Here is a 22,318-nt window from a genome sequence, read left to right on the forward strand (position 1 = left end):
GGGGATGATTGGAGAGACTTTCTCTTATGCCCCTAAACTGCAGTTCACCAGATGGAAACCAAAAGCTGAGACCAGAGGGCCCCCCAACATCTCCCAGCCGTTAATATAGTGTTTGATTTCTGTTTCACCCCCCACAAAGGCTTTGCCGAGGATGGGAGCTGGGGGCAGCTACTCAGTTTGGGGGCTTCAGAGGGTGAAGTGAGGGGCAGGAGGCCTTGGCCGGATTTGGTGTGGGACATATAGGGGTTTGGGGGGAGGGCGTCTGGCATTCTTCAGGGCCTAAAAAGACTGCTTAGACACACCACCTTAGAGCTTTTTGATTGCCTGGAGTTTTGGGGGGTGTGTCGGAGGGGGGTGGTAAAGGGTGGGATGGGAGGTTGGAGGATGACTTTTGGTTCTTAGAGGATATTATTTTGATTTGCATAAGGGATTTTGGTCCTTAGATTTTGCTTTCTGGGGGGTGCTTTTAAAAGAATCAAGTCCTGGACAGGAGAAAAAAGCTGAGGGAAGGCCCAGGGTGGGGGTGGGGAGAGGCATGTTTGTCTCAGCTTAAACGTGGCTCTCTGGGGTGGGCCCGCCCGCCTGGGCCTGGTGGATGGGCTGATGGGGGTTGTTGCGGGGGTGAGACCTGGGTCCTGGGGGGGCAACGGGGAGTAAGGACAGCACTGGGGGTTGAAGACCTGACCCCCAAGTCCAGATGACCCTCTCCCTGGGCCTTGCTGCTCCCCTTTTCCCCCTGGCCTCCATTTCCTGCCTTTAGCCTCCATCTTGTGGCAGGCCCAGGGCCCAGGGCGACTTCCGGCCCCCCTCTCCCAATCATGTTCCGGCCCCACCACCTCTGGACTGCCAACTCCCAACCCTGCCGTCCTTGGCCTTCTTTCTCTCCTTGCTTTTCTCTTGGGTTCTGACCCAAGGAGGGGAGGAATGGACACAGGAAGCTTGGGTCCCTGCCCTTGCTGAGTCAGAGGCAGTTTGTTGGTCTCCCCCCACAGGCATTCCCTAGTTCTTCTGCCCCTGATCCCACCCTAGGGATCCCCTAAGGTGAATCCCTACAGGGGGAAGATGGCTCCAACCTTAGGATGCTGTGAGCTCATCCCTTAGGCCTCTCTCCCTCCAGTTGCCTGCTCAGCTCCTATCCCTGGTTTCTTGTTTTTCCCAACCTTTCTTGGGCCATGTTTGCCTTTGAAGTCTTCTCTATCTCCCTGCTCTTGGTGGCTCTAGTGGGGAAGGGGTCTTCACAGCCCCGTCTTGTCTTCCTTCCTGTCAACCCACCCGAGTCCTGCTCCCGCCCCAGCAGCACACTGTGGTTTGTACGGCACTGTGGCCACGTCCAAACCACACTGTGGTGTTAGAGCGAGGGTGGGGGAGGCACCGCAGAGGCCTGGCCCTGGGAGGCCACCCTGGAGACTCGACACAAAGCACATCTGGGGCCTGTGACAAACTCCTTGCAAGGGTAGAGGTGGCAGGGGATAGGAAAGCACTGGAAATAGCCCTCCAAAATCCCCAAGGTAGTCTCAGGAATGTGACTGCCAGAGACCCTGGGAGAAGTTCTGCCTCCAGAGAGCCTGAAGTGGAGCCTTTGTTGCCCACACCCAGCTCCCCTGGCTCTAGCAGCACAGAAATATTGGCACCGGGAGAAGAGTCTACCAATATTGGCTGTGCTGCTGCAGGCAGGGTGGCAAGCGCTACCCAGGAGGGGCTGAGCTCCCGAAGGCTAAGGAGAGGAGGTGGAACCATCCCTTGTACTCCAATAATGTCAAGCCAAAGGCACCAAGCTGAGAGGGAAGTCTTTATTGTTTTCTGTATAAAAATGTCCATCAGGTGGAAGTCAAAGGGGTTGGGGTAGATGGCTGCCTAGACAGGGACAGCAAGGTGGACCTTCCCAGCCCCAGCAGCCTTTTGACCTTCTCTCAGGCAGGCCTCCGTTTGAGTCCCAGACGATCCGCAGGTCCAGGGCGAACAGTGAGAGGGGTCAGAGGCAGAAAGCTCAGTGGGAGAGTAGAGGAGGGTCAGCAGAAGTCATGAGAAGGCCAGAATCCAGGGTCAGGCTGTCTGGAACAGGGAGTCAAATGGGCAGAGATGGAGCGAGCCCCAAATACACTTCCAGGAAAACTCCCACCTCGCCAAAGCACCCCACTCCTGACTGACCCAATCCCCTGCATGGTGTATAAGAGAACACCTTCCTTTCCAAAGCCCCTGTACAAAGGAGGGGGCTCTGGCTGAGACCCGCCCCTACCAGCGAGGTGAGCACTCCCCCCCCACCCCCCCCTTCAGCTAGTATAGGGGGAGGAGGACTCCTACCCTGGTCGAAGTTGAGTTTCTTGGCTGGAGGGGTTTCTCCTAGCCCTTCAATATCCACTAGGTCACTGTTGGCGTCCGAGTCGTTCAGAGCACTGAGTGTCACATCTGGGAGGGGGGCATAAGCTAGGTTCTAGCTTCCCCTGGCTGCCCTCCAGCTTCCCAAGGCTTCATGCCCCCCACCCCAAGTCCCTGTCTGGGAACCTCCACAGGGAGAGGAAGAGAGGTTTGTCCTTCTCTGACCCAGGCCCAATTCTCTCACTGAACCTCAGCTGGGATCTTTAACCCCTAGGCAGTAACTCCACAGCCCTCACCAGCCTTCTGCTTCTTTATGGGGGGACCCCCGGCCTCAGGGACAATGGAGCTGCTGGGTGGAGGGGCTGCTGGAGGAGGCGACAAAACACCAGATGCCACCTTCTTGGGCCCTTTCTTGGGTGATTCAGCACGAAGGGGGATGCCAGAGTCTTCATATACCTTGCGTTTGACGGTGGCCTTTATCTGAGCCCTAAGAGAGAGGAAGGCGTCATCAGAGAGGCTGAAGGAAGAAAGGGAGGAGGGGATGGGGTAATGGGTCCCTCTGAAAGAATTCCGGGGATCCTCTTCCTAAGAATCTAGGTCAGGGCCCCAATCTTTGGTAGGGTTCTAATTTTCCTGACGCTTTGAACTCAGGGCAGATGGAGTGTGAAGAGTGAAGTCCCTGAACTGGGCAAGGTCTATCACCTAATTCTCTTCTGGGAGAGAAGTATGGATGTGGAAGGCTGCTGGGTAAGGCTTGGTGATCTACAGGTAGATTGAAAATTATTAGTGGATCTTGGTCAACTAGTTCAGAATCACAGTGTTCCCGGACACACCGTAGCAGTCGCAAAAGATCTACATAAATAAATAACCAGGGAACTCGTGTTAACAAATTCAATAGGTGGGTATCTCAGGCAACCTAAAATCAAGTTCTTGGAAGGCCCTGATTGCTCCAGTATTGTAGGAACGTCTGACCAACTGTGCCAATTTTTGTGTCCTTTCAGTCCTCAAGGGGACGCTAACACAATTAGCAACAAAGTAGAAAAGGTGTTGAACTGGGAGGGAGTTCTGAGAAGGATGGAACAATGGGTTTGGAGAAAGAAAGCTGCCCACCCCCCTTTCTCTGCCAGCCACCCTCCCTCACACTGTCCGTTCCTTGATGACACAGCTGATGTGATTAAGATCGTCCCCAAATCGCTTCACAGCAGCCCTCAGCATCTCTATTTCCGTCTCCGTCCACTTCGCACTGTCAGAAGGGAGAGGGGGGATAGCAAAAGTGGGAGGAGGAGGGGTGTGGAGCCAGCCCACAGCTATGCAGTCCCCAGCCAAACAGCCTTCTCCACCCCCATCTCAGGGGTCCCTCCCATACATCCTAAAGAGGTCCTTTATAAAAAGCTCTTAAGGTCCTGTGGGAACCCCGAGGTCCTTCGCACGCCACAATATCCCAAACCACCTTAGAACACCTCTCTCCCGCATCAATCTGCTGCTGTGCAAAGCCCAACGAAACCCGTTCAACAAGTAGAGTAAGAGATAGAACCCTCGAACAGAGTCTGCCGCAGTCTGAGGAATTCCACGTGATTTGGGGGGGGGCGGTGGTCTGTGATCTCCTGGTACCCAGCCGGGTATAGCTGTGAAATGCGACTCGCGGTGATGGGCCTTAGTCTGTGTTTTCATCTGTCATTCATTCACTCAACCATCGTTTATTAACACCTACTCCTTGCTGTGCCAGACACAAAGGGAAACTAACATCTGCCCCTGCCCTAGAGTGTGTCCGTGTCTGTGACCGACTCCAAGCGTCCTCACTCGGTGTCCACGTCCCAGCCCGGGCTCACATACCCCGCGGGAGAAGAGTCGGCCACGGGATGCAGCTGCATCGTCAGCTCCCCGAGTTTCGTGAAGGCGGCGCCCGCCGCGGAGAAGATCTCTCCGACCTGGGGGCGGGGCAGCATTACCGGGAGCCGGCGCACACCCTGCGCGCCGTCCCGCCCGAAGCCCCTAGCCCCACCCCAGGCTCGGCTCCCGCCCGCCCCGGCACCCCGCCCCGGGCGGGTAAGTCGGCAGCCAAGTGGGGGGCCCGCCCTTCCTCGGCCGCCAGAGAGCGCTGTCGCAAGGGAGGCCGAACCTTGGTGGACGCTGACGTCATGGCCCCGCGCGCCTCCTCACGGAGACGCTGCTGCCGCCGCTGCCACGCGAGCCGGGACAACGGAGAGCCCGGCGACCGCACCGCTCCGGTCCCCGCGCAGGAAGTCCCGCCCCAGCCCGCCGCTGATTGGCCCGAACTCGCGGGCCGCCTCAACAACCGCAGTCACTTAGGCCGCCTCCGCGCCCCTAGGGAAGAGGAGGTGGAAGACACGCCCCACTTCCGGGTCCTCCTTCTATTTCCGCTCAGGGGTCCAGACCCCCCACTTAGAGGCCAACCTCCGACCTTAGTCCCGTGCCCGCCCCCTCGCACAAGCAAGGACACAAGGCTTAAGAGAGCAGTTTTTTTCTCTTTATTGTGGTATGGGACGAGGCGAAGGGGCCGGGCGCCAGAGAGTGAAGAACAAGGGATTGGGTCCCTCTCCAGGGGAACCCAGTCCTGCAGGGGGCGCCAGATGCGTGGGGGCGCCGAGCGCAGGCAGTCTTTAAATAGAGGAGGGGGCTGCACCGAGGAACGGGACTGTGCCCTAGCGCACCATGTATTCCTTGCGCTTATTGAGCCGAACTTGGCAGAAGGAGAAGCCTCCGAGGAGGAGGTAAAGGCCGGCGGCGATGAAGCAGTTGTAGCTGACTTGCTCGTAAAGGTTGTATATGTTCTGGGGGCCATTCCTAGGGGCGGGGATGAGGCAGGTAAGTGTCAGAGGTATTCACAGCAGCCACCATTAACTGAGCATTTACTAGGTGGCAGGTATCGTTCTAAGTGCGTTAACGGGTCTTACTCGTTTTCCACAACACTATGGGGCGAGCTCTATTATCATGGGCCGAGCTCTGTTATTACGGGGCGAGCTCTATTATAGCACCCATCTCGCAGAAGTGGACTGAGGCACAGCGAAGTCAGGTGAAATACCTGAAGAGGCCACAACTAATCAGCTGGGTTCAGGAATGCCTCTGAGGTCTGCCTCCCAAGACCAATCCCAGTAGCCTCGGGGGTCCCGAAGCACCCAGCTTCCCCTCAATTCCCCCGCTCATAATTCTGACCACAGGCTCAGCCACCTCCCACTGGCCCGCCTTCCTTTCCCGACTACTTACTCAAAATCTTTCTCCGTGAAGGGAACGTCCTCAATAAGGACCGCGGAGTGGACGTTGAAAAAGATTCCGAGCATTATCTGGAGAGAAATGAATGGGTTGGCTGTTGAACTCAGGCACCTGACCTCCAGGTCACCCCCTAAGCCCCTCCCACTCCTGATGTTGCCACAACACCTGGGCGTGGGAATAACCAGAACAAGCTAGATTAGGGGTGGTGGTTGCTGGATTCAGACTCGGGCACCCTGAAGAGGGTGTAAGGCGGTGACATTGAGATGAGTGGCTGCCTAAGTGCAGGAGTAGTGAGCAACCTCTCTTTCCCAGAACTCAGATAACCTTCCTCCTCGGGGGCGTCATTGTCACGAGACAGGGCGGAAGGCCCTTCTTCATCTGATTATATCCTCCTGGAGTGGGGGCACATAGGCCCCAGCTGTCCATCTCGGCTCCCTCCATGTAGCTCAAGCATCTCTCCTGAGTCTAGCTCTCTTTTCTCTCACTTTGAGGCGTCCCCAAATTTACTAGTCCCGGCTCCCATTCCAGGTTCCAGCATCCCCGCTTCCTCCCTCCGCTACGGGTCCCCATTTCTCAATCTCAGTTCGCCTCTTTCTCTAGAGGCCAGTTAATCGAGCAGCTCTTCCAGTCTGGCCCTGTTTTCTAAACCCCGTAGTCGTCGCCAGCCGTCCAGCCCTCCAACCCCGGAGCCTCTCAGGCCCTCTCTGGTTCCTGCCCCGCAGTCCCCTCACCAACATGATCACGCCCCAGGCGCTGAGGACAATGCCGCAGGCGGCCAGCTTGGGCCCACAGCACAGGAGAGACGCCATGGAGAAGGGAGCCGAGGACCGGCTAGATGTCGGCCGAGGAGAAAGGCAGGGAGAGAAAGCCTCCGACGCGCGGAGCGAGCTCGACTCGGGGGCTCGCGCCGCGAAGGACCGAGTGGTCGAAGGGCAGCCAAGGGGCGTGGCCTCCGGACCCAACCACCGTTCCGGGGGGGAGGCGGGCGGAGAACGCCGGGGGCCTTGGGGTTCCCGCGGACTTTGGCCTGAGGAGTCTGTGTGTGAAATAACAGAAGATCTCCTGGAGGACTTTTTTGGCCTGTGTTGCTGGGCGTGACTATCGGAGGAGCGAGGGCCTCCAGCCTCTAGAGTTCTCCTCTATGCAGATAGAATGGAAGGAGCCGACGCGTCACGTGGCTAGGCTTGCCTGGTCACGTGACGAGGAACAGCCGTAACCGGGCCTCGGAAAGAGTCTGGCTGTCGCGAGCTACTGGTGACCTGGGCTCTTGGGGGTGGCGGAGTAGAGCCGTCTGATTTTTCGCTCAGATGCTTTAGTTTGGGGTGGTATCCTGTGATGGGGCAATGGTAAGTGAGATACAGAGATTTACACCGGGAGACGGAGCGCCTGTGCCTTCTCGTTATTCGCCCTCCCCTTTTTTATAGATATTTTGACACAGTAAAAGGAGACTGGAACCCCTTCCAGAAGCCCAGCGTGCTGTGGTGGCCAGAACGCTTTAAATTGCTGAGGGTTGTCAGGAAAGACACTGGAAATGTTTCTCTTGAGTAAGATTTTGTTACCCACACTTGGAATACTGGATGCCAAATCTAGAAAAAATATGGGAGCTAGGAAGAGTCCAGGGGCTTTTGAAAGAGTGGATGAAAAAATTGTGAAGGCAAGCATCCCTGCTAAATGTACTGAAGAAGTGAAACTTTTTCCGGATATCATCCAGTCAGTTCTGACTCACGGCGACCTCATGTGTTGCAGAGTAAAACTGTGATCCGTAGGGTTTTTGGAAGCAGATCACCAGACCTTTCCCCTGAGGCACCTCTGGGCGGGCTTGAACTGCCAACCTTTTGGCTAGTAGCTGCTAGCTTAAACGTTTGCGCCACCCAGGGACTCCTGGAGAGATGAATAAGTGCACAAAAAGTCACTTTGCTTCCTTACTGTAAACTTAGGAAACTGATTATAGATCCTTTGAATAAAGTAGGGTGTAAGAATTAAAAAAAAAAAATACATGAATAGTTCACCCCTTCAAAAAAAAAAGTTTGTCTTCTTAACTAGTGAAAGACAGGTTTGTAATAACCACTCAGGGAAACAGAGGGGTTTTGAGGACAGAATTTTGCAGTGAGCTAGTGAGGGCATGATTGAGAGGGTCATTTTGAGCTAGAGGTTCCAGAACCGGAGTAACACTGTCAGTGGTTAGCATCACTTTGTGGTATTTTTTACTTATCTCGTTCAGGTTATACTTAAAGGAGTTGGCGCCAGAGAACTTGGAACCTGGGAAACTCAAGGAGATTAAGTGGCTGTAAAACATGACTTTCCTACTTCTTTTCTTTGGGACTGCCTATCTGGGGAGGGAAGCCTATTTGGGGTGAACATTTTTATTCTGCCCTACGATTTTTTTTCATCATTGTAAAAATATGTATAACAAAAGATTTGCTAATTTAACATTTTGCACATATTTAGTCATATTAGGTACATGAATGTTGTGTAACTATCACTAATATCTGTTGCCAAATTTTTGTTATCATAAACTCAGTGCTTCCTAAAGAATGATTCCTTCTCCCTCTCTCTCACCCCTGGTAACCACTAATAAACTTTGGTCTCTACACATTTGCCTATTCTAGCTATCTCATATGAGTGAGATCATACAACGTTTGTCCTTTCGTGATTGACTTCACTCAGCATAACGTTCTCAAGGTTTGTCCACATTATACCATGTATCAGGACTTCATTTCTCTTTATGACTGAGTGATATTCTATCATATGTATATAGCTACCACATTTTCTTTTTTATCCATTTGTCTGTTGATGGACCTTCAGGTTGTTTCTAGGAGCGCCATTCTTATTTAGGGGCTTTTGGGGTACATATGTGAATAGGAGGAATAGGGGTGGAGAGCAGGTTGTCAAGGAACAGAGTCAGGATTCTGTAGGTTAGGTGCCAAGCATGAAGTTTGGTTCCTGGGAATGGAGAATTCGCTGAGGTAAGTGATTTCTCCAGAAAGGCCCCCTCCCCCAACTCAGATGATCTGGGATGATTTAGAGGTAGGGTCAGTGCCTCATGCTAATGCAGGGTACAGCTATGAGGGCCAGATCTAGCCTGTGCACGGCCCTCAAGCTAAGGACGGCTTTCGCATTTTTCAGATGGTCGGGGGAAAAAAAGGAACAATAATATTTTGTGATATACAAAACTCAGATTTCGGCATCCATAAATAAAATTTTATTGGAGTACAGTCATGTCCATTCTTTTACGTTCCGTCTGTGGCTGCTTTCTTGCTACAATGACAGGGTTGAGTAGTCGTGACAGAGACTGTGTGGCTCACAAGGCCTAAAGTATTTATTATTTGGCTCTTCAGAGAAAAAGTCTGCTGTACCCTGGACTAGTGGGATACTGATGTAGGTGGTTCAATTGGGGAAGGAAGTAGAGCCTTAGCAGCAGAAATTCAGGGGAGCATGAAACTCAAGATGGAAATACCAGTTCTGGAGCTGGTCTGAAGTCTTCCAGGCGGGGGCAGCTTAAGGGCTCAGATAGTGACACTGTTCTCTATGCGGCTGGGCTTCAGGTATTCATAGGGCAGGTCAAGTTGCTCATTCCGGGCTATAATCTCCTTTTCCAGGTTTTCCAAATCTGTTTGGAATTGGTTTAGCACAGCCTTCGCTTCGGGGCTTGAGAAATATTTTTCTTTGTGATGCCCCAGAGGTACCTGAGACAGAACAAAGGATCAGTCAGCTCCCAGTCCCAAGACAGGTGTCCTTAGAGCCCAGCTCCTCACCTTGCTCTAATGGTTCCCTTCCAACATTTCCCCCTACCCAGAGTTCCCTCTCACCATGTCTGGCTGCCGCCGACCCAGATGCCATGTGATGGTCATTTGAAGACAGGCTTGCCGGACATCAGGTAGTGACCCCATCACTGTGGCCATTGTTATGTCTTCCTTGGTGGTGGGTGGGGGCATCCGCATTGTGCATGGGGCATTAGGGACCCAGGCATACCAATCAAGCTGGGGGAAGAAACCGTAACCCTCGGAACCCTGGGACTTAGCTCCTAACCCTTACCCCTCTCCCTTGGGCATCCCAAGGTCCAGACATTCCCCTCAGGGACCTGGGCTTTTGGCTGTCCCTACCTGGCCTTGGTTGATGGCTGAATGCTGGGCAGTGCAGGTGAAGACACACATGGTAAGGAAATGGCAGAGTTGAGCCCGGGACTGGAAGGAAACAGGGAAACCTGGGGAGGAAAGGAATAGGATTTAGAGGCTCCAGCACAAAAGCAAAGAAAGGCTGATGTCTTGGGATGGCCGTATTTTAACATTGATGGGTGTATGTTCATTTATTCAAATATATTTGTATCGGATATGGATTTCGGTCCTAGCTCAAGCTTTATAACTTGGCTTAAAAACTCAGTGCCATCAAGTTAATTCCAATTCATGGCAGCCCCACGTATTTCAGAGTAGAATTGCACTTCATGGTGTTTTAAATGGCTGTGATCTTACAGAAGTAGATCGATGGGCATTTCTTCGGTGGTGCCGCCGGGTGGATTTGAACTGCCAACCTTTTGGTAAGTAGCTGAGTGCGAACCATTTGTGCCACTCAAGGACGTATTGCTCGGGTTACCTTAGCTTGATTATATAATCTCTCTGAACCTCAATTTCTTCACCTGTAAAATCTGGACAATCCTACCTCGTAAGTGAGCAGTACTGGTGGCACAAACAAGTGCTCGGCTGCTAACTGAAAGGTTGGCTGTTCAAACCCACCCAGCGGCTTCAGGGCAGAAAGACCTGGTGATTTGCTTTTGTAAAGATTACCTCTAAGAAAACCCTGTGGGGCAGTTCTACCCTGTCACATGGGGTTACTATGAGTCAGAATTGACTGGATAGTGACTTGATGGCACCCAACAATGACCTGATAAATGAGATAATGTATTGATTACCTGGCATGTAATAAGTGCTCAATAAAATTACTGTTATCATGAGAGAATTTGGGAACGAAAAGGTCTGAGTAATCAGATGTCCCCTGCCCCCAAAAGTGATTAAGAATTTAGGGATGCTTTCTCCTATTCCCAGAGAGGAGATTATAAATGTCTGAGTTATAAGGCGGGAATAAGAAAAGTCATGGGTTTCTAGTGTCGCAGCTAGAAGGGGCTTCCCAGACGGTTATCCCAGGCCACTCATTTTACAGTGAAGGTGGGGCTCAGAGACCCAATAATCTTGTCAGTTAGGTTGAACAAATACAGTTATTCCTCTTTTGTAGCTAAGAAAATTAAAGGCCAGAGAGATTAAACTGCTTGTCAGGATTGCATAGTTGGGAAAAGGCAGAGGCTGATCTTGAGCTTGAGTTCCTGACTGCAAATCCCATGCTGCTTTTGATTTTAGCACACTTCCTCTAAGAAGCGCATTGGGAAAATGAGGCAAAGGTGAACTATGACAACTGAGGGAGAGTAAGGGGGAGAGGATAGTGAGAGACAATTAGTGGAGGTCAAAATGAACACGAGAATGTTTGTTTTAAATTTCCAAATGTAGACATTGTTTACGGGAAAAGATGGCCAAGGGAAGGAAATAGGATCCTTTGGGGCCTGTGGTGCCTGATGGATAGTCCTGAGAAGTGTTAGAGAAAGTTTGGTCCTGGGATGGTAGGAAGTGGGAGTGCAACCCAGATCCCCCAGGGCATGGACGTTGGTTTATTGATCCGCCATCCGCAGGGCCTGGCCATAATAGCTGCCCTGGAAATGCTTGCCGTGGAGCCCTGGTGGTGCAGTGGTTAAGAGCTCAACTGCTAACCAAAAGGTTGGCAGTTGAAATCCACCAGCTGCTCCTTGGAAACCCTATGTGGCAGTTCTGCCCTGCCTTGTAGGGTTGCTATGAGTCAGAATCCACTCGATGGCAGTGGGTTTGGTTTTGGTTTTGGTCCGGCAGAGGCAGAGGATGGAATTCAAGGTGTTGGTCAGAAATACAAAGGGGCAGGGGCTGAGGGATGATTCAAAGCGCTCCAGGCTAGCTCATGTGTGCTAGAGGAGAAAGAGCCAGGGATGAGCTCAAGAGAGGCTACTTCTTCCTCACAGATTAAAATGGGGGAGGGAATAAAGATAGTGATTGCATCATAGTGATGGGGGTAGACTGACCGAAGAAATGTGAGCCCTGGGGTCTAGGTGCTGAGTTGAGGTTTCAACCAAAGCATGAACAGTATTGCATTTGCATCTAGAAATGACCTTGTACTGTGGTAAGTGTGGGCTACCTGTGTGTGCAGGACAGTAGCAAGCAGGAGGAGGAGGAGGGAGGGAAGGCCAGAGTGGGACATTATGGACTTCAGTAGGAACTTCTCCCCATTTATATCCTTAGGTAGGGAGGTAGGAAACCATGAAGAGATCTAACAGGGGCCAGACAGAAACCTTTCATTGGCTGTGGTTCTGGCCTGCTTGGGCCACACTATGACAGGTTAGTGGCGTCTATGACTGTGGCTGGGGAATGGAAGTAGGGGTTGACAGCCAGGGTGTCTGGGAGGACAATTCTTAGGTATCTAGAATTGTCCTCAGCTGGAACAATGTATTTCTTGGGTGTGAATGGGATTCAGAGGCTTTGGTGTGTGGAGGGAGGGGGGCGTGCTGAGGGGTTGGCATCTTGTCCCTAGAAGGGCAGGGCTGAGAGGAGCTCCTGTCTCTGGGGAGGGATCGTACCTCGGTCCTGGGCCTGGCACAGCCCCACCTCAGTGATCTCCCAACACCAGGCCTGTAGCTCAGGGTCCCCTCTCACGATATCATCCCTTTGGTAGAAGAGGTGGACGATCCTCTCCACGTACCTGCCAGGGGAGGAAGGTGAGCTCTTTGAGAGTAGGAGGCTCTGACCTCTACTCCCCTTTTCTGTGGCCTCTGCCCAGCGACCCCTCACACATCATGGAACAGATCTTCCCAGACTTGCCTTTCGGCAAGAGCTTGCTTTCCCTAGCTCTTGCTACTCACTGCTGTAGAGGGGACAGGGAAGTGGGTTATTAGTCCCTGGAATTTCCTACACGTGTCTTCTAACAAAGACCTTGATTCCTCCAGATCCCAGAGTCTCCCCACCCACAGCGTTCCCCACCTGGGCTGTCTGCTCCATGCCAGTCTCTTCCTTTTCAGGACCCTGGTCTCTGTCTCCTCACTCTTCTTCATCCCTCTCCAGGCTTTATCTTTCTGCTGCTCCTGGTTAGACCTTTTTCCTTCTTTTTTTTTCCTTTTGCCTCATGCAGACCTCAAGCCAGAGTCTGTCCCCACTCACCCCCCTCCATTTTTCAGCTCCTGGTCTCACCCACCGGGCAGTGATCTCCCAGAGCCGTAAAGCATCATGGGCGTAGAGAGCACAGGGGAGTCCCAGCAGGCCCCGGTTAGCCAGGTCGTCAGGAACACAGAGGGAGCAGTAGGTCAGCTGGGCCCCTGCTCGACGGAGCAAGGCCACATGGCCCCCTCCTCCTGTGCTCACAGCCTGGGGCGAGAAAGTTGAGAGGTCTTGAGGGACAGAGCAGGTCTCAGAATCGTGGAATATTATAAGGGGTTCAGCTATTGGGTTTTCAGATTTAAAGTCAAGGGTATAAAAGGCGCAGGGCATTCATACATCATTGGAGTGGGACCCCGGTGGTAGCAGGAGGTCATAGATGGATGATTAGGTGTCCCCAGCCCATTCCCTCCTTACCTACCTTATCAAATATACCCCCTTCTGAGATGAGCTGGGTCCGGGCCCGGGTGTTGATTTCCATAGTGTATCGGGTGTGGGGGGCCAGGAGCTGGGGTGGAGGGGAGTTGAGGGGGTGGTTAATGGAGGCCATGGTTGGACCCTTCCTTGTAGGGAGTGAGGCCCAGGTGGTGGCCTTCTCTCCTGTAGATACCTTCCTCCCTGCGGCTACCTGGACAGACTGGTCTCCTGCTTCCCTGATCACTCACCTTCATGCTCTTTGACTCCCCTGTGAGTCGGGCTCTGGAGCCAGACTGACCAGGGTTTGAGTCTGTGGTTCACCACTCTCTTTGAAACTTGGCCAAGATTATAAACCCACTAATCAGTGACCTCGTCTTATGTCAAAGGGAAATTTACCTCTTACCTCAGGGGGCCAGAGTGATGCTTAGGTGAGTGAGTATGAAGAGTGTTAGCACAGAAGTCCTCAAGTAGTATTTGTCGTCATTATCTTTGTTATTTCCACCTTGAGTATGGGTGTCTGTTAAGAATCAGCCTCTTTTGATGTTTTTTGCTACTTCCTCAATCGGTCACATCCTCCTGGCTTAAACTAGCCTCTCTGCTCATTTTCAAAGCAGACCTCTGGTTGTTTTACCCTTGGTGTTTTTAGTTTTTTGGGGGAGGAATAGATAGGGTATCTTCAGTCAGAATTAGAGGACCCATATCGAGCTACCTGCTTCCACAGAGGAGTGTCATCAGCCTGCCACAGCGCTAATTAGGCACCCTTAGGCCCTTGCTTTTCCTTAGCTAGTAAAAAAAGTCACTTGGTCCTCACATTTATCTCCTTTGTCTTAGACTATTTTGTCTTCGTATTCCCCCAGTTGGTGTACAGGATTCACGCAATTTTGTTATTTATCTGACTTACTCAATCTATATGCTGAGCAGATAACCTGAAGCTGGACTATATGAAGAAGAACTTGGCATCAGAATTGGAGGAAGACTCATTAACAACCTATGATATTCAGACAATACAATCTTGCTTGCTGAAAGCGAAGAGGACTTTGAAGCACTTACTGATGAAGATCAAAGAGTACAGCCTTTGGTGTGGATTACACATCAACATAAAGAAAACAGAAATCCTCACAAGTAGACCAATAAGCAAACATCATGATAAATGGAGAAAAGATTGAAGCTGTCAATCTTTTATTTGGATCCACAATCAACACCCATGGAAGCAGCAGTCAAGAAATCAAATGATGCATTGCATTGGGCAAATGTGCTGCAAAAGGCTTCTTTAAAGTATTGAAAAGCAATGACGTCACTTTGAGGACTAAGGTGCACATGATCCAAGCCATGGTATTTTTAGTCGCCTCATATGTACACAAAAGCTGGACAATGAATAAGGAAGAGGAAAGAAGAATTTATGCATTTGGATTATGGTGTTGGCGAAGAATGTTGACTATAACCATGGACTGCCAGAAGAATGAACAAATCTTGGAAGAAATATAGCCAAGGATACTTTTTAGAAGCGATGATAGTGAGACAAAGTGTCACTCTCATGAGGAACCAATCTCTAGAGAAGAACATCATGCTTGGCAAAGTGGAGGATGAGCGAAAAAGAGGAAGACCTGGACAAGATGGATTGACACAGTGGCTGCTGCAGCAATGGGCTCAAACATACCTACTATTGTGAGAGTGGCACAGGACCAGGCAACGTTTTGTTCTGTCATACATGGGGTCGCTGTAAGTCGGAACCTACTTGACGGCACCTAACAACAGCATCTGGTTTGTTGATCCTGGACACAGGGAAGGACTCAAGCGATACCCCTGGTGCCCAGATTAAAGCAGCCCACCTTGGTCTGAAACTTTTGAGAAAGTTCATGGAAAAATGCTGACGGTCCTAGAAAGCCCAGAGTCCACATGAGGAGAGAAGATACCTGATGACAAACAACTTCTCATCCTTGCAAGAACTAATGTTTTTTATAGCATTTAGTCTGTGTCACATCATTTGTTTCTGTCCTTTAATCCTTTAGCAATCCATGATAGAGATCCCATTATCCCCATTTAGAGTGAAGACACCGAAGCACGCATCTGGTAAGTAGTGATCCAGGATTCAGACCCCAACAGTCAGAATCCAGAGCCTGCACAGGTAACCGGATGACATGTGTAGCCTTAGCCCTCCTGTGGTCCTGATACACCTCGGCTGTTTGCCATGGAGACAGATGGGGAGAGGCTGAACTAGCAAGGGGAGTTTTAGATGTGAAGAGTGGCTTAACCTATTCAGGGCAGAAGGGGGTGTTGCAGGAGACATCGTGAGCTCAATAAACCCAAGACTATTCATCAGACTGGTGTCCATCTTGTCTGTGTTATCCCAGAACCCAAAGAGGCCACATCTACTCTTGGCCAGGTTTGGGGATGGAGGTGGAAGCCCCAGCAGAAACACATTCAGTTATTATGCCTGTCAAGTACTCACTTGACATCTTGCCAACACTTCAAACTCCATGTATCTAAAACTGAGCACCTCATCTTTGAGCCCAAACTGGCTACTTCTGTTACCGTTTCTGTCAGTTGCCCTGGTTGAAAAACTTGAAAACATTTTTTAAACTATCAGAAGTCTTAATGTGTGGCCTTTTGCTTGACAATAGATACTGGACTTACTGTTTTTTAAAATTATAGTATAGGCTGGTGAAGCACACCTAGCTCCTGGAGGTTGCAGAAGCCCTGATCTTTCTCACTTCAGTTGTACACCCAGGCCTGCTGCAGCTGCTGTGTCCCCCATCCCCAAGTCCTTGATTTTTTCTCTTTCATTCCCCGCACCACCAGGCTAATGCATGTCTCTATCCACCTCTGTCTTAGGCACATGTGAGTAGCTCTGCTGGGCTACTCTCCTTGCTTTATGATCTGCTTCTATTTAGCACAATCTTTAGTTGGGTTGATATTGATATTTCTCTGTCAATACTGTAGTGTTGCTAGGTTGTCTCCATTACTTTTCAACTCTATTTCCAGATCTTGTTCTCTGGTTGGTTCTTACGGAGACTGTTTGTCTTCCTAGCTAAATAGTAAGTCTCCTAAGGCAGGAATAAGGCTTTTGTTTTACTAGCTGTATTCCAGCTATACTCCAAGCCCATTTCTAGGTTTTTAGATTTCTGAGAAGAGCCCTGGTGGTGTAATGGTTAAGTGCTCAGCTGTGAAATGAAACAGTTGTTCAAACCTACCAGTCGCTCCATGGGAGAAAGATGTGGCAGTCTGCTCCCATAAAGATTACAGACTAGAAAACCCTATGGGGCAGTTCTACTCTGTCTTACAGGGTCGCTGTGAGTCAGAATCAACTTGATGGCACACAACAGATTTCTGAGAATTCCAGGTGCCTGCCTTATAATACGTCCTGAAGAAACATTAAGTGACTTGACTTAATAAAAATTCAAGGATCAAGATATTAATACAGTCTTCCTTCTCTTCACCCCTTCTTCATTTGCAAATTGCTATAAAGATTTTTTGTTGTTGCTCTATCGTTTGGTATTAGGCTGTTTCCCTTCTCTGGGCTCTGAGACAGATGGGATTGGAAGGGTTGAGCCTGTACCTTGAAGAGAGGGTGCAGTTCTGAGAGGCACCTCATAGTGGCAACAGCGATGACCTCAGCCACCAGATGAGTGTTCAGCAAATGATATTGGAGCTGGTGCAGTTGGAAGTCTGCATTTCGGACCCAGGACTTTGCCAGAAGCCAAGCAAGTGGAGGATCTGAGGGCAGGAACAGTGGTGGGGTGGAGGAGCTAGAGTTGGGAGGCTGGAGCTGGGGAAAGAGAAATTTAGCATTTATTGAACTTCCACTGTATGTATGACACTATGCTCACATTCTGGAGGAAACAGATGACTAAGATAGGATTATTGTAATCTAGCATGAGGAACGAAGGCACTTCCATGCTGCCTCTAACTGGCTGTGGGGCTGTGTGAGTGTCATGTTGGCCAGCTTGGATGGAGGAGAGGCTGGAAGCAGGGACTGGTTAGGAGGACCTAGCAGTGGTCTGGGTGAAGTGTGATGGGGGTCTGCATTAGAATGGTGCAATGGGAGGAGAAGCTGGATATGTGAGTTGATTGACAGAACTTGTCAGCTGGCTGGTTGGTGAGAACAGAGGGAGAAAAGATATTCAGAGAGAATGGGTATTCAGAGACAGAGGCCTCTGAAAGATTGAGTAGTGATTCTCAAAGCATGAATAGCAGGGTCAGCAGCACTTTAGCACTTGTTAGAAATGCAAGTTCTCAGTCCCCATTCCAGACCTACTGCATGTGAGTCTGGGGATGGAGTCTGGCAACGGAGTCTGGCAACCTGTGTCTCAACAAGCCCTTCAGGTGATTGCGATGCACACTAAGGTTTGAGAACTATTGGGCTACAGGATGAGGACTCAAAAGGCTATAAAGACTGTTGAACAAGTAATTCCAGTTGAGTGAGTCGAGGAAGACCAGGCTGCAAGCAAACACAGAGGGATATGAGGATAGGTTTTGCTGAGTGAGGTTGGGATTTGGGAGCCAAGAGCCAGGGGTCTGGGTCCACGAGGCAGAGGATGATGGTCCCAACAGTGTTGGGAGGAGGATGCCCAGGTGCTCACCTGAATGACCATGGGTAGCAGCTTCCCATTGGGTTCCATCTTCAGCATGACAAGGGGAGCAGCTAGGTACTGCTGCTCTCCTCGGATCACATTGGCTGGAATCCCGTCCAGCAGGATAAAGTCAGCCTCAAACAGGGAACCGTTCTGGAGAAAGGGGAAAGTATCCATGAGTAGAACAGGACAAAGGGCAAGACATTGACAGGTATTGAGTCTAGCTTCTTGCTATCATCCTGTATCAGTACCAGAATCCTACTGGAAGAACCATATCATTAGGTCCAATTCTTTCATTTTAAAGTGAAGAAACAAGTCTAGTGAAGGGAGATGCCTTGCCCAGGGATGTGTGGTAGCTGATACGAATTTAGGACCATGGGAGGTGTTGGCTAAGCTCTTCCTTTGTCAAGATGGCCAGGCCCGTTTCCCCATCATCTCCCCATCTGTTCATTGCCTGCTACCTGTGTTTGGTCCCACCAGCCCAGCAAATCCTCCTTTACTCCTTGCTTTTACCTCCCCCCAACTGTCAGAGAATCAGAGGAGGTTCCCCTAAATGCCACCAGACAAAGCACGTACATGCATATGCACACACACACATCTGCCTAGGCTCATCCTCCTCTTGTCCAGTTCACCTCTTCCAAACCCAGCTCTTCTCCGGGAAAGTTCCGGATTCTTCCCACCTGATGGCATACTCGCCCACCTTCTCCCTGCCCATGGACATTGGTGTCTAGGCACTGATATCCAGCCTGGAATGTTGTCTTCACTAATATCTCTGGCCCCATCCATGCCCTGGGGATCCATCCTATGGCCTTTGTGCTGGGAGCTCCTCATACGTTTTTCTCTACATACTTATCATCTCTAGGTTTTTCAAGAGGCGCAGGACTCTGAACCATGGGCAGTGGGTTCCTGCAGCCTCTCTTCCACCACACTCATCTTTGGTTTCTCCCCTTCACCAGTTCTCCTTGCCACATTGCCAAGGAGAGAAAAACAGAGGGTGGGAGGAGGTACCTGGAGTTCTTTCTCCAGCTGGGCCTGAAGCTCCTCTGTCCCTGAGGGCAGCACTAGCCGGGAGGGCAGAGATGTGGAACGTCTCAACAGCATGGGGTTGGCGCCGTTGAGGAACTGGTAGCCAAAAAGCTCATCGTCCTGCCAGCACTGGTGAACCTTTTCTGGGAGTTGGGGAGGAGGATATTGACCACAGCCTAGATCTCTCTTCTCCAGACTCTACCTCAAGGATCCAGGTGCGTGACCACCCCTATTCAGCCCCCTATCTTTACATCCTTGAGGCCTCTGTGAGATGACCAGGCATGATAAGTTCTCATTTGGCAGGGAGTTATGGGGAGGGGGTGGGGAATATGGAATGTGATGGATGGGTCATCAAAAGGGGCCATCGGGGTTATGGAAACCTGGGGAATCACTGACCAGCCAGCATGCTCTTCTGGCCCCAGAAGATCTGATTGAAATTCTCCAGGTGGTTCCAGGAGCTCAGGAGGGTATAAACACGCTTGAGGGTGGTCTCTAGAACCCTAGGACAGGTATCCAGGCATGAATCCATAATCTGATCCCTCAGCCCCTCACCACTTACCACCCCATTCTTGGATCTCCCAGCCCTCACTGCACCCTGATCTTTTCCTTACCCTGCATGCAGTGTCCATTCAAAGTCCAGTCTCTTCTCCTCGTGGAATCTCACATTTGGAGGTAGATCGTCCTTGCAGTTTGCAGCTATTGTCAGGGGTAATCCTTCCTTCCAGGAGGCCCAGCTAGGAATTAGGGATAAGGTTCAGGGAGGGGTAGGGGCAGTGATGGGCATAGGGTCAAGGAGGGGTGGGGCAGTTGGGAGGCCTGTGGGTGGGTGGTCACCGGTAGATCTCCCGTCTTTCTTCTAGTTCTTTCTCTCGATACTTCTGGAACACATCCAAGGTGTTGGCTCCTGCCAGGCGGGCTGGAGAGGTGTTAAGAGGATTCACTACGCTGCTTGGTCTGGTCTCGTGCTATCCCCTGCTGTTGTTTCCCATGTTTACTGTCATGTCTTGCTTTTATCTCCCCCTTTGCTTCTCTAGTTGGAATTGATTCAACGGCAGTTGGCATGGCTTTTTGTTTTTGTTTCCCTTGATTGATCCCCAGACATGTTAACCCCATCTTTGACAGCCTTGCACTCATGTTTCACCTATCTCAGCCCTTGCATTTAGACAAAAATCTGTTTGACTGCCTTTCTTGTCCCTTAGCTCAGCTTTCCCTTACCCGATGTTATTTCATCAATATCTCTGATTGGATAAATCACCTCAGTTAAGGTGATAAAATCTTAACCACTCACATGCCTATACCTGTCTTTGATTACATATTAAAAAAAAATCACTTTGGTTAATTTCACATGTCCTGGCCTCGCCTGTCCACACCTTCACCTGTCTTTCTTTTCCTGGTTTCACCTTTCCTGGATTTACCATGGTAGTCTCTATTTCGTGACCTGCTCCTGTTCTCATCTGTACTTTGCTCACTTGTCCCTCAAAGACACATCATGTTCCCATCCGTACCTCCACTTGCCCTCAATTCTATTCCTCTCTCTTGTTTCCCACGGTAACAAATTCCACAGTTTCCACCTTCCTTCATCCCCACCTCTGCCAATGTGCTCTCCTGTTCCGCCAATTGTCGTCCATGGTTTTCCAGCCCTACCAGCTCTCCGTAGTCATAGTGCTTCTCTCCCTTAGCTGTCTCCTTCTTCCTGGTCACCTGTTCCCTCTTATTCCATGTGTTACCCTTACCTGTCACTGCCCTAACTCTTGGAGTCAGTAAAAATAATCTTTATACTTTTACTTTGGCTTTTCTGTTTCCAGTCATTGCTACAAGTCCGATTCCCTGTCCTCACCTTCTTGAAGGCAGTCTCCAAACCACTTATTTCCTGGCCCCAGCGTCACTGGCCGCCTCTTGTAGCAAACATTCGGGACTTTATTTCCCCGTTTGCTCTCTAGCGTGCTGGGTTCTCCACACTTAATCTGCCTCTGCTTCCCCCTTCTCTAGACCCCTCTGACCCTCCTCAGCCCACCCTGCCCCCTCCGGAAGTTTTCCAGGACCTGCACTCCCTTCCCGACCCTGCCCCCTCACCGGTGCCCTCGGGCACGCTCAGGATGCCCCGTCCCTGCACCCAGCGATAGCACGGGAAGGCGGCCTCGGCGCAGGCCCCGGGGCCCTGCACGGTGATGCGGTCGCAGAACCACGCGTCGTCCACCAGGGAGTGGTGCTTGCGCAGCTTCACAAACTGCAGTGGCCCCAAGTCGTCGGGGACGTCGTGCTCAAACTCCTCCTCCTGCGGGGCCAGAACCGGCGGGACTTACTAGCAGGGACAGCGGAGAGGCCGTTTTGTTGGGGGAGCAGCTGCTTAGTGGAACCTCAGTTTAGCCAGACCTCCAAAGACATCCTCGCCGCATTCTCTGCTCAGGACAACCTGCACCGTGGGTCTTAGATCCCCCTTTCACCGGGAGGACGTGTCACGAATCAATGTTTAAGCATCGTCACTCACATCGGAACCCTTAACTGAGCTCCCTCCCAGCTTTCCGGAGGCGCGTCCCGTCTGACCACTAATGGCACATTTGCACTGGCTCTGGGGTCACTTGGAGAAAGAGTTGGAGTCAGGGTTATGGAGAAGGGGCGTGACCCAGGAATCCTGACCCTTTCCCTGACCAGCCTTTGGCGCCGGCGCCCGGAATCCCTGGAAGACCCAGCCGACCCAGCCGCACCTGTCATCTTGTCTTGTCCCCGGCCTCCCGCGTCCTGAACCCCCTCTCCAGCTCGAGCCCAGCCTGGCCGGCCCGGCTCCACCTCTGACCTCTCCCCGAGCCGTCCGCAGCTGCAGCTCCAGCTCCGCCGCCCCGCGCGCCCCGACCAGCCACAGCTGCACGCGGTTGCGCGACCCGGAGAAGAGCCAGGCTCCGGTGGCCACGCGGATGCGGTAGCGGCCCATGGCGCTCGGAGCAGCACAGGCGAGCGGGATCCCGGTCCGGGGTGACACTCCACACTCCGGACCGCCCAGAACCACCTGCGGTGTCCAGGCACCTCGGGGCAATTCTGGACCTTAAAGAGATGGATCTGCGTCCCCGCCCATCGCGCAACTGGAAGGCGCTCCCAAGTCCCCGCCCTAGACTAGCCCGAACCTGTGCGTGGTGGAGCGGGGCTATAGGGAAGGGCTGCGCTTCCCCTTCGGAGGCAGCTGCAGGAAGATAAAGGGGACCTGGCTAGGGTAAGGCCAAAGAGTGGGTGCTGCGGGGCCTCCCCAACCCCATTCTCTATCCTGGGAGGTCTAGGGGGAGGAGTCTCGGGGCTGGAGGGAGCAAGGATGAGGGAACTTCGTCAGGTTTCCAGCCAATTTGGGGGTTAGGAGGAAAAGCGTGTGTGCATGGGGTGAGTCTTAGGTAAAATGGGGAAAGTCAGCTTTTCTGGGCTGGGACCTGGGGAAGCCAGCTCTGTTGCTAGACTGGGACCCGGTACCCGCCGAGGCCCTTCAGTCCCGCCTTTGAGCACAGTCCCTCAGTAAATGACCAGGCTGCACAAACAAACACGGCTTCCGTGAAGTTG

The 22,318-nt window shown here is 51.6% G+C and overlaps 3 protein-coding genes across 6 annotated transcripts; all 3 read right to left on the minus strand.

The window, feature by feature from the left end:
- Positions 1-1,780: 1,780 nt before the first annotated feature.
- C19H17orf49 (chromosome 19 C17orf49 homolog) lies at positions 1,781-4,700 on the minus strand. Of its 3 annotated transcripts, none has more exons than XM_049860331.1 (6): positions 4,436-4,700; positions 4,150-4,244; positions 3,458-3,559; positions 2,613-2,803; positions 2,302-2,406; positions 1,781-2,048 (listed from the first exon to the last, which is right to left on the minus strand). In XM_049860331.1, exons 1-6 carry the CDS (start codon positions 4,454-4,456, stop codon positions 2,044-2,046), a joined length of 519 nt encoding a protein of 172 aa, XP_049716288.1. In that variant the 5' UTR covers positions 4,457-4,700; the 3' UTR covers positions 1,781-2,043. The 3 variants fall into 3 exon arrangements, with proteins under 3 accessions (XP_049716288.1, XP_049716287.1, XP_049716289.1); XM_049860330.1 differs by having other exon boundaries at positions 1,781-2,052; XM_049860332.1 differs by lacking the exon at positions 3,458-3,559 and having other exon boundaries at positions 1,781-2,052.
- Positions 4,701-4,782: 82 nt separating this feature from the next.
- Positions 4,783-6,489, minus strand: RNASEK (ribonuclease K). Its single transcript, XM_049860333.1, has 3 exons — positions 6,279-6,489; positions 5,542-5,618; positions 4,783-5,121 (listed from the first exon to the last, which is right to left on the minus strand). Exons 1-3 carry the CDS (start codon positions 6,354-6,356, stop codon positions 4,980-4,982), a joined length of 297 nt encoding a protein of 98 aa, XP_049716290.1. The 5' UTR covers positions 6,357-6,489; the 3' UTR covers positions 4,783-4,979.
- A 2,564-nt stretch (positions 6,490-9,053) lies between these two features.
- Positions 9,054-21,807, minus strand: ALOX12 (arachidonate 12-lipoxygenase, 12S type). 2 transcript variants are annotated; one of them, XM_049860335.1, is made up of 14 exons: positions 21,573-21,807; positions 20,852-21,053; positions 19,613-19,694; positions 19,390-19,512; positions 19,175-19,278; positions 18,761-18,921; positions 17,762-17,905; positions 16,738-16,947; positions 13,186-13,272; positions 12,805-12,974; positions 12,194-12,315; positions 9,651-9,751; positions 9,357-9,527; positions 9,054-9,233 (listed from the first exon to the last, which is right to left on the minus strand). In XM_049860335.1, exons 1-14 carry the CDS (start codon positions 21,705-21,707, stop codon positions 9,054-9,056), a joined length of 1,992 nt encoding a protein of 663 aa, XP_049716292.1. In that variant the 5' UTR covers positions 21,708-21,807. The 2 variants fall into 2 exon arrangements, with proteins under 2 accessions (XP_049716292.1, XP_049716293.1); XM_049860336.1 differs by lacking the exon at positions 9,357-9,527.
- Between the last annotated feature and the right edge of the window lie 511 nt (positions 21,808-22,318).

This window comes from Elephas maximus, chromosome 19 (genome assembly GCF_024166365.1).
Source record: "Elephas maximus indicus isolate mEleMax1 chromosome 19, mEleMax1 primary haplotype, whole genome shotgun sequence".
NCBI lineage: Eukaryota > Metazoa > Chordata > Mammalia > Proboscidea > Elephantidae > Elephas > Elephas maximus.

What these genes read in the sequence shown, in the direction of transcription:
- C19H17orf49 (XM_049860330.1), bottom strand. Translation starts at nt 4,456, where the DNA reads ATGACGTCAGCGTCCACCAAG. An exon ending in GCCGACTCTTCTCCCGCGGG is followed by an intron (nt 3,560 to 4,149) that starts GTATGTGAGCCC and finishes CCCTTCTGACAG; the next exon opens with TGCGAAGTGGACGGAGACGG. An exon ending in GTCATCAAGGAACGGACAGT is followed by an intron (nt 2,804 to 3,457) that starts GTGAGGGAGGGT and finishes CCTCTCTCTTAG; the next exon opens with GGCTCAGATAAAGGCCACCG.
- RNASEK (XM_049860333.1), bottom strand. Translation starts at nt 6,356, where the DNA reads ATGGCGTCTCTCCTGTGCTGTGGGCCCAAGCTGGCCGCCTGCGGCATT. An exon ending in CCTGGGGCGTGATCATGTTG is followed by an intron (nt 5,619 to 6,278) that starts GTGAGGGGACTG and finishes ATTTCTCTCCAG; the next exon opens with ATAATGCTCGGAATCTTTTT. An exon ending in TTCACGGAGAAAGATTTTGA is followed by an intron (nt 5,122 to 5,541) that starts GTAAGTAGTCGG and finishes CCCCGCCCCTAG; the next exon opens with GAATGGCCCCCAGAACATAT.
- ALOX12 (XM_049860335.1), bottom strand. Translation starts at nt 21,707, where the DNA reads ATGGGCCGCTACCGCATCCGCGTGGCCACCGGAGCCTGGCTCTTCTCC. An exon ending in GAATGGACACTGCATGCAGG is followed by an intron (nt 19,279 to 19,389) that starts GTAAGGAAAAGA and finishes TACCTGTCCTAG; the next exon opens with GGTTCTAGAGACCACCCTCA. An exon ending in GTGCCAGGCCCAGGACCGAG is followed by an intron (nt 9,752 to 12,193) that starts GTACGATCCCTC and finishes TTTCCTCCCCAG; the next exon opens with GTTTCCCTGTTTCCTTCCAG.